The following is a 10,596-nucleotide window of genomic DNA, read 5'->3' as shown; positions in this document are numbered from 1 at the left end:
GCGGGGCGAGCGCTGTACTGGGCGAGAGATGGGGCGGAGCCTGTGTTAGGAAGGCAGTGGGGGTGGGATAAAGAGCGCAGGGCGGGGCCTGTTGTGGAAGGCGGGGCTAATGCTGAAGGGCGTGGTCAGGGGAGGGAGGCGGGGCAAGGGCTTGAATTGGGAGACGGGGGCGGGGCGGGGCGCGAGGCGCGCCTACTTGGGCTGCAGCCCCTTGCGGGCCTTCCTGCTGCAAGGCGCGCTGGAGGACGCACGGCTTGGCGGGAAGGCGAGGGGACCGTGCGGAGCCTCCGGTGCTGGCGGTGGTCACGAGTGGGAGCCGGGGTCCGGCCGCAGCACGCGGAACAGAACAGAAGGTGGCGGGGCCCGGCGAAGCCACGATGAAGCCGAGCAGCGAGGAAGAGGAGGAGTTGGTGCAGGGCGTGGGCCCCTGGGACGAGTGCTTCGAGGTGGCGGTGCAGTTGGCGCTGCGTGCGGGACAAGTGAGTGCGGTGGCAGCGTCCAGCCTATCAGAGCTCCAAGAAACACCCGAGATGGGCGGCGTGGACGTGCTGCGGGCACGTGGGCGGGAGCGGAGTGAGTTGCAAGGACAGGGCCTGTGTTGTTTCTGGGCTCACCTTTCTCTGGCCCTTCACACACACACCGGCGGGAGGAGGCTTGCATGGGGAGCATGGGGGTCAGCACCACGGGGAGAAGGGCGCAGCCATCGGAAAAGCATGAGGGACCCACTCCTCATTGGGCGATGGAATGGTCAAGCGCTGGGTACTTGACCTTGGCGTTTGAGTCACCTGGAACACAAACGACCCTGCGAGGCTAGAATACCGCAGTTTCTTTTTTTAAGGATCAATCCTGCAGCCAAGTTGTGGGTGCTTCCCTGTTTCAACCCCAGGCGCGTGGAGCTCTGGCTGGGTTGCAGCTGATTTGTCCTTCTCCCGGCATCCTGAGCCCAGACAGCCTAGGCTCACAGCCTGAGACAGCCTCCAGGGAGTGACTGGCACAGACCCGAGTTCAGGAGGAACTCGTTAGACTGCCGGAAGGATGGAAACCAGCGCAAAGCTGAAAAAAACCAGACTGGGTTTGAAAACTAACTGTGGCGCCTCTGTTTTTTTTTTTTTTTTTTCTCTTTCATTTTTGTGTTCGCTCTCTAACTATTCCTCAGTCTTTAAAGCAGCGCCCAATTTACAGTATTGGTGGAGTGACCGTGCAGCGGTCCCTAAGACGTCAGAGCAGGCCCCGTTTAAGTGAGGGCTTGTTCCGTGCTCTGCTCCTTAGAACATGTGGCTGTGCTCTGCTGACTTGGGGGGAGGGGGGGGCAGGAGTAGTGCTGTGGGCAGAAAGGCTTATATCCAAAAAGCATTATATTCAAGTGTATCTGAAAAGACTATAAAGGAATGCCTGTATTTAAAAAAAATGTTGTCACGGTGCTGGCGATGGAGCCCAGTGGTATAGTGGTAGCTAGCATGCATGAAGACGTGCACATCTCCAACACAGGAAAAAGCAGAAGAATCAATGCTTTGAAACTACCCTGTGCAATATGCAGTAAAAAGGCCATTCTCTGACAGCTTTCTTGTAGCTCAGGGCAGACAGTCTTCCTTGAAAGTAGATCCTCTGTAAGCCAGAACTGACAGCCCTCTTTGCCATCTCTGCACTTCAGGAGCATCCTTCTAGAGAGCTTTGTTAGTGTATGCAGAAACTTTAAGGTTCCACTACAATGTTTTGTTGGTGTTTTGTTTTTTTTTTCCTCCTGGTGACTTTGAAAAGCACATTTAGGACTCAGGCACTTCTATGTAAAAAATCTGGTGAGTGAAGTTACAGGTCCTGTGGCCTCTCAGATTTAAATCTTTAAAGAAATAGAGGCTCAAGTGATTTTTAGTATTCAGTGACACTCATGACACTCATTGGAAGCTTGAGGTGCCACAGGCACAGTTCCTAAGGATTTTCTAAATTATAACTTAAAGAGATTGTTTTTGCAATTTCCCAACAACAAAAAAGCTTCAAAAAAAAAAAAAAAGAGGCAGTCAAATAAAGATTCTGACATTAGGAGTCTGGTCAGGAAGCTCAGGACTCTAGGCTCCCTCTAGAGAATTATGCAGCTTCCTGCCTGCCTGGCATTGAGTGAGGGAAAGGCTGAGAGACAGCAAAGGCGCACAAGGTCATGGTAACCTGTGAGAAGAGGGAAAGATTCTTTAAATGATGATGATCTGTAGTAATCCGGTCCTGACTGGACAAAACAGCCTTTAGCAAGGCAGCTCGCATAACGTGTGACCCTGTGACCGTGAGTGGCCTCTCTGGGTCCTCCTTAGCCACAGGCTCCACCTGTGCCAATGCTCCACTATTTCTTTGTGGGCTGCTCACAATTACCAGTTGAGGCTCTGGGTGCTGACTGCTAAAAGGTCAGGGAGCTCCCAAGATATATATGCCCAGTGTCCTCAGATCGTACTATCTGCTCCCAAGTTTTCTTTGCTCCATCCTGAGAGAGCTTCCTGTTTCAGGGATGCCTCCTTGCCTTGCAATCCCCCTGTTCTCCCACCTTACCTTCTTTTTAACCCTATCCCTTTATCCTCAGCCTGCTGGAGTCATCCCTGCCCTTCAGAAGTCCTGCCCACATGCCTCTGTGTGTGTGTGTGTGTGTGTGTGTGTGTGTGTGTGTGTGTGTGTGTTTTGCAGGGGACCCCAGCCAGGGCCTCTAGCACATGCTCTACCACAGAGCTACACCTTTAGTCCTCCATATTTAGCCCAGGTTGGCCTCATGACCCCCTTGACTCTTCCTCCCAAGTACTGGGATTATAGCTGTACAGCATAATGCTGGTTTGTTGTAGTGTTGCCCATGAGAGAATAGAAAGGTAAACAGTTTTTCCTATTGCAAAACTGAAGTTTATTTTTGATAGTTTAGAAGAATTGTGCTACTACAATTAAAATTTTTACCGTTGTCATCGGCTAAGAGCTTTACATTTCCTTTAATGCTGCATATGTTTTGTATATTCCTTGTAACATGAAGACTGTTGAGCAGGCTTTGATTCCAGCTGCATGCATTTCAAACCTCTCTCCTAGCCTATCAGTACCTTTCTCATACCAACTGTCCCTTACAGGTATATTCCTTTCTCTATATCGAGTGCTGATGGCAGCCGGACAAGCCAAATGGTATGGTGGACAGGAAGAACACTTCTGAGAGCTGTCCCTTTATAGACTAGCTAATAATAATTTACAGACAGCTATGCCTGCATGCCCCACAGATAGGTCTCATGAAACCTAAATATCTACTCAGATTCTTGCCCAAATTGTTCATACCCACTTCAGTACCAGCTGATGCTGGGTCTGATGGGGTTGCTTGCGAATCCAGGAGACAGGGTCAGATGTATAGCTGACTTCTGCCCACTTGCAAGAAAGAGGGATTCTGGGGAGATGAGACTGTCTTTCACTAGTTTTAAACATCTTTTGCATGTTTAATTGCTTCTTTGGTACTATTTGTTTATAAACTGTGACACTAAAACAGTGAAATTCGTTCACCAGGCAATATGTGTTGAGCAACTCTGAGACTGTGCGTCACCTTGGCTCTGAATGTGATGTGAGGTGTTATGTAGAGTCCTGTGTGAGACTCAACAGCCTCAGTCCATCTGGCTGTTGTGTAGATCCTACCCAATGACTGAATTGTGTAAACAAAGAGAAGATGATAAAGGATTGATTTCCAAGGCCGAGATGACAGTTAGGGTTAGATGTGTGAGGGAAAGGCGCTAGGATGATATCAGGGATTTGGGCCTGAAAGTCAGGTGTCACACAGGATGGACAGTGTCCTGAGAGAGCAAGCTGCCGGTGAGGCAGGCGTGGGGGTGTTCTGAGCGTACAGCACGTGGACAGCCAGTGGATCTCCTAGCAGAGAGAGATTGACTGGATCTAGATTGCAGGAGAGGTAGAGTATGGAGAGGCTGGTCAGCTGGCTGCCCACAGGATTCCATCACCCTAGGCTGGGCTGAGATATCTACCACTGAAGGAAGTGTGGAGAAAGAGGGGGGTAATCTCACACTTCTATAGTCAGACCCTGAGTAACCTACAACTGTCCCCACCCCTGCTACCTCAGGAGCCAGCCTGTGAGGGCAACTCTGAAACCTTTGCCAGCATTTAGTCCTTTCCCTGCCACCCGAGTGCTGTGGATGAAGCCCAAGGTTTCAAGCAAGTATTCCAGCACAGCACACACAGAGCCATCAGTAGGTAAGGGTCCCTGTGAAGCGACAGGTCAGCAGGACTGAGAGGCAGGCTCCCTTTGGAGGCTGTGCTGGTTTTCCAGTATCCTGACCCCACCCGAGAAGCCAACTGCTTTCCTTATACGAAGTCATGATAAAGGGGATGTGTTTCTTTTAGTTTCTTTGCTTTGATTTTTTTGAGACAGGGTCTTACTTGGTAGCCCTGGCTGGTCTTGACCTCAGGATCTTTCTCCTTTGGTGTCCTGAGTACTGAGCCTACACTCAGCATATTACTGTTATTTCTCCTCATCTTCCTCCTCCTTTTCCTTCTGTTTCATTTCCTTTACTCAGATTTTTCTTTTTTTTTTCTTTTTTTTTTTTTTGGTTTTTTTTTTTGGTTTTTTTGAGACAGGGTTTCTCTGTATAGCCCTGGCTGTCCTAGAACTCACTCTGTAGACCAGGCTGGCCTCAAATTCAGAAATCCACCTGCCTCTGCCTCCCAAGTGCTGGGACTAAAGGTGTGCGCCACCACCGCCTGGCTCACATTTTTCTTTAAATGAAAAAAAAAAATGGTGTCCTTTTTTAAGATTTTCTGTTTCTGTATGTGGGTGCCTTGTCTGCATGTTATGTGTGTGCACCACATGAGTGCAGTGCTGAAGAAGGCCAGAAGAGGGTGCTGGATCTCCTGGACCTGGAGTTACAGGGGTTAACTGCATGTAGAAGCTGGGAATCGAACCTGGGTCCTATGCAAGAGTACCAGTTAGTGCTATAAACCACTGAGCCATCTCTCCATCCCACCCTACCACCTTTGTATTTTTGAGACAGTTTCTCACACTAAGCTAGACTGACTGGCCAGCAAGCCTCAGGGACCACACACAACACATAACAACATCACCACCCCCACTTTTGTCTCCCTGGTTCTTGGATCACACATGTGTGTCATCATGCTTGGCTTTTATGTTGGTGGTGGGAACCCAGACTCAGGTTATCATATTTGTATAACAAAAACTTAATTGACTGACCCTTCACGCCAACCCCAAATTTTATTTAACTTTAGTTTTGTCTTTTTCCCCCAGTGATGAAGGAACTCACTCAGGAACTTTGGGTCCCCCTCTTTGTATTCCCCATATTCCTTTTGCTAACTAAAGCTGTCTGAGAATAATGAGAATGGAGTGCTTTAAGAAGGGAAAGACTTTGCATCTGTATCTGGCAAGTAGGGAGGCTTGTGGAATTTCTCTTTGGTCTCACCTGGGGAAAAGCTGGTGGAGAGCCGGTTCTGATATCTGAGTCCCTGAGGTGGTCCTTTGCCAACCTAAGAGAAGCTCTGCCTTGTGATGATGATAAATCCTTGGGGCTAGGGGAGGGTGTGGCTGTGTAGCCGGAAGAATCAAAAGTTGATAACCAGTTCCAGGCATTCCCCTTAAAGTTCACCCCAATACTGGAACAAAATGGGGTGCAGAAGAGAGGGGATCCTGGCCAGCCCTCACTCCCAGCCTTAGCTGGCCTGACTCTTAGGCTAGCCTGGATTGCTTCTGGCTTCTCCTGGAAGTCAAGAGGAGACTTCAGCTGAGGGGAAGCTTTGGTTTCCCCAGGCTGAGTCAGTCTCAAGATCCCAGCAATCCCTGTGTTGCTGTCTCTTCTTGCTCTTAGCCTCTGGAGAGCACTGCCTGATGTCCCTCTGCTGTGGATGGGGACTAGTCACAGAAGCATACCATAAGACCACAAAGGAGGGTCATAAGAGAGCCTGAGAGGTGGGGACAGCTTCCTGAAAGATTGTCACAGTTAATTTGTGTCTTCAAGAAAAGCGAGGTGGTGGGCTCAGAGGGGTGGAGGAGAAGACACAAAAGGTCAGGCAAAGGTGCATATGAAGGTGGAGCGGCTGAAATAAATACAGAATCCAGGAGCTGCAAGAGCCTTAGCCTAAGCCTGAGATGAGACTGGGGTGGGGGGAGGGGTGTCAGCCAGCCACCGGGCGTGAGAAAGGGAGATGTGCAGTTGACTAGAATAGGCTCTCGGCTTAGGTTGTCTGACATTGGAGGAGATGCATACCTTTCTTTTTTGGAGTTTGGAATTCAGGCTTCAGTGACTTAGGTACACATTTTATATGTTAAACATTAACCCAGGTCTCTTTGGAGAGGGGAGAAAGTCATACCAGAAGGTCTCTAAAGCACGTGCTGCAGATACTACCTGTAAAAAAAAAAAATTTTTTTTAAGCACACACTACCTTGTTGCTGGTAGAATTATTAAAATCTCTTAAGAGTAAAGGGAAGAGACTCATGGAAAAGAGCTTAAAAAAATAACAGTACACACTAACTTGTTGCTGGCAGAAAGATTAAAATCTCTAAGATTAAGGGGGAATGAGTCATGAGAAAGGGCTTTAGAGGGTACTCAGCATGCACCCCCATCTCCCTCTGCAGCTTAGCTCTGGCTATGGCACAGGGTGGTAGGCTTTTAAATCTTACCGCTTGGTAAATCTATCACCTCTCCTCTTGGTGTTTGAAAATTAAGACTTAAGAGTTAAACTTCTTTTGCTTCCTTTTTCTTTTAACATATAGAACCAGCCCCAGCTAGCTTTTATATATTTAGTTGTTACATATTTAATTTATTTGTAAATTTATGAGTTATATATATTAAACTTTTTTCAACCTTGGATTTTAGGTTCCTGTTTGACATTTGCATATGGTGCGTGTGTGAAATGACTGGTCATAAGCCTTTAAATTTTGTCAGATATATGCTCTAACAAAAGCCAGAGTAGTGGGAGTCTGAGAGTATTATCAGTCGGCATGGGCACCTGGCTTGGACTCCGTGTCTTAGATGCCATTGTTGCTATAGACAAGGACACTTTGGCTCTGGGTTCCAGGTGACTATCTCTGTTTGTGAATGGTAGCTTATCTCTACTGATAGGAAATGGGTAAAAGCGGGAAGATAGATGAGTTGTGAACTCACTGGCTGAGGTTTGTGAATTTGTACAGCTTCCCCACATGTGGGTCCACAGGGCTGGCGCTGTCCAGGACATGCTGCTGAGGCTTACCTGCTTGCCTGTGGAGGGTGAGCTTATCCTGAAGCTACTATGATGAAAGGCTCGCTGCCTTGAAAAGCACACAGTCCAGGGAGGAGAGAGACAGTCAGTCCCCTCAACCCCCACTAGTCAAATGCTATGGCTACTAGCCACTGACCCAGGGGAAGGAGGCTCAGCCAAGACCTAGATGTGCTGAGGTGTGACTGGGAGAGCAGACCTGTGGTCAGGGTAGCTAGGAGTGTCATTATAATAAAAGGGACATTGTGTCCAGAGAGACAGAGATGAGAGGAGGCATGCAGGAGAGACCAGTGAGGGACTGAACCTGAGATGGGATGGCCCCGGAGTGGCCTCATGGCCTAATGTAGTTCAGGCTGGATATGAAGGGCCTGCCACACAGGAAACAACAGGCTAGTTACCTCACTGAATTTGTTTGATCCCCATACTCCAGACGTTGAGGCAGAAGGACCATGGTTCAGTGCTAGTCCGGCCTGCACAGTAAGACCCTGTCTCCAAAAACAAGGGCGGGCGGGGAGAAATCATATACAAAGCTTAGTATGAGGCCAGGACCTGATGGAAGAGGGGTTGTGTACTAGGTAAGGGGACGTACCTGTCCCACTATTGGAGGGCACAGGCACATTCTGTTCACTATGCAAGCCACAATAACACAACAAGGGCTACAAGTGGTCAGTCTTTTTTTAAAAAGAAAAAAAAACTTTATTTTTTATTTAATGTATGAGTGCTCTGCTGCATGTACATCCGCCTGCCTGAAGAGGGGATCATATCCCCCTGTAGATGGTTGTGAGCCACCATGTGGTTGCTGGGAATTGAACTCATGACCTGGAAGAGCAGCCACTGCTCTTAACTGCTGAGCCATCTCTCCATCCCCGAACAGTCATTTTTTAAAAAGAGCACAGTGTAACACGTCACCCCCAAACCAAATTATACCCCTCTACCCCTCTTATAGAACCTGTGGTGAGGTGAGGCCTGGTGTGGACAGAGGCTTTGGAGTCATAGTGACCAACCCCAAATCCCCCCCCCCCCCCAGCTTCACTCAGCGGTAGGACTTTTAAATTGAAAACCCAAGCTTGTAAACTATCCCCGAGGTCGGACATGGCATCACAAGCATGCTTACTAAAGCCTTCCAGTGTGGTTAGTAGGCAGCTCAGTGTACAACAGCGAGACATCTTTATCCGTTCCATCGGTCAGTGTTCTTGGGGACCTTCGGGTGTGGCAGCCCCTGCAGAGGCTCACACCTGCTTGTAGGAGGTGGACATAGAATGAAGGGGTCCTCACCAGTCACCAGGTGCTGGAGAACAAGTGCTGGTCTCTGTGAGGCCCCTTGTGGAGGAGGTGCTTCTCTGGCTGAGTCAGAGCGAAGAATGATGTCTTAGTCACTGTCCTATGGCTGTGAAGAGACGTCTTGACCAAGGCAACTCTTAGGAAAGAAAGCATTTAACTGGGGGCTTGCATACAGTATCAGAGGCATAGGCAGCACCGGTAACACTGGAGCAGTAGCCAATAGCTACAGCCTGATCCACAGAGAGAAACACTGGGACTGTTGGACTTTTGAAACCCGCCTACTCCCAAAAGGTCACACCTACTGTTTCTTAATCCTCTCAAACAGTTCCACTCCTTGGCAACCAAGCATTCAAATATATGAGCCTATTGTGGCCATTCTCATTCAAACCACCACAAACGGGAATATCTGGCAACAGAAGCCTCCTTGAAGGATACCACCGTTAGAGTGGCATCATGGGATTGAGGATGCACATGAGAGACGAGGCTCTTGCTGGTCTTGAAGCTCTTCAGACCCCCACAGCAAGAACAGGGTGATGTGCGGTTAGTACATGGCCCAGAGAGGGGCTCTGCTTGTGGCACCTACCCACCCCCAGGAGCTAAGGTTCTCTGTCCTATGCCAAGGCCCTCTTCCTGGGACCACCCTGGCTGTCATTAGCAAGGATCACGAGCCCTGGAAAGGAAGAAACCCACTGAGGTGAGAGTTCAGTGTCTTTGAGGACATGGCTCTGAAGCTGCAGAGGTCTCCATCCACACTGTGAAAACAAAGGTTGCCAAGCCCAGGAGTAAGGGGGAAATCAGGGGAAATCTCTGGAGGCAGCTCTGGACCTTCCTGAAACATGAGAGCTTTGTTCCTAAAAGGAAGAAGGGGAGATAGATGCTAAGGCCAAGTCCAGAAAGATGCCACACGCCTCCCTCGGAACCTTGACCACCCAAGGTAGAGAGGGCATCTGTGCTTCATGCTGGAGAAGTGTGTGGTTATGGAGGTATAGCTGGCCAGTTACAGTGGGGTGAGTACCTAAGGCAGACTGAGCTTGGCTTTGAAAGCAGAATAGTAGATGAGGCCATGTTCTAGGAAAGTCCAGAGGAAAGGTAGGTTCTGGGTACATTGGTACCTTTGCTAGCACAACCAGAGGAAGAGCTAAGAGAACAGACATAGGGTAGCTAGTGTTCACACAGACATCGGTGGTCCTGTTGGAAGAAATCTCCCAGGAACCACTCCGGCAGTCCATGTCCTTACATTCCCTAGCAGTCACTGTACTCCAGGCTCAGCTCCACACAGGCAGCTGGACAAAGGGTCAGGGAACATCTGCTGTCATAGAGCTCATACTGCAATGGAATGAGCGACACAGCCAAGTACTAACCGTGTAAGACAGCAACAGGTGGGAAGGAGGGATGGATGGAGGGCTGGGCTATATAAAGGCCCTGGATAGAAACAGATCCTGCTATGATCATCAGGGAAGTCTGAAACAGATGAAGGAGAGCAATTTGATATGTTGGACTGTGGAGGGTGAGCCGTACAGCATTTGGAGGTTTAGGCAGCAGTAGGAAGCCATTGGGGAGTTTTCAGAAGTTTTCTAATCTTTATCTTAAGTCCTCAGTCCAGGTTCTATGTGGAGGCCACATGGGTGTGTAACTGGGATAATCAACTGGTTTCAGGTCTGCTTCCTCTTAAGCAGGTCCCAGGAAGGCACTGGTACAAAATGGAGATTTCTTTATGTGCACACACGCTTGCACACACACACACACACACACACACACACACACACAACCTGTCAAGGAAGACTGTCCCAGCCTCCTGGTGCTCCTCCTTGCTCCAAGGTATGAAGACTGCCCTGGCTTCTTTACCACAATGGAGTTTGCCAGAAATGTTGATCTCAGACCCCAACCCCAACCTAGAGGCCAGTCTTCTTTCAACTGGATTCCAAAGGCTCTGCAGCTGTGTCATCCTGTTAGACTCTTGATGGATCGATACTCTCCCCTGCCTCCTCTTACTCTCCCCTGCCTCCCCCACCACAACATGCACCTTACCCAGCTACATTTGCTGCACTCACGAACTGAACCTCCCTCCCTGTATAAGATATATACACAGTGCCAAGTAGCCTG

At 49.1% G+C, this 10,596-nt stretch overlaps 1 protein-coding gene across 1 annotated transcript in view; it reads left to right on the top strand.

Moving 5' to 3' along the window:
• Positions 1-201: 201 nt before the first annotated feature.
• The window catches only part of Impa2 (inositol monophosphatase 2), a 31,022-nt gene continuing 20,627 nt past the window's right edge, over positions 202-10,596 (top strand). The window contains exon 1 of the mRNA XM_028774217.1: positions 202-479. Within this exon, the coding sequence (XP_028630050.1) occupies positions 378-479 (102 nt within the window). The 5' untranslated portion in view covers positions 202-377. The remainder of the gene's footprint in view (positions 480-10,596) is intronic.

Source organism: Grammomys surdaster, unplaced genomic scaffold, assembly GCF_004785775.1.
Source record: "Grammomys surdaster isolate TR1022 unplaced genomic scaffold, NIH_TR_1.0 239, whole genome shotgun sequence".
Classification (NCBI taxonomy): Eukaryota; Metazoa; Chordata; class Mammalia; order Rodentia; family Muridae; genus Grammomys; species Grammomys surdaster.
The sequence above is the reverse complement of the archived record's forward strand: the minus strand, read 5'-3'. Positions and strand labels throughout refer to the sequence as shown.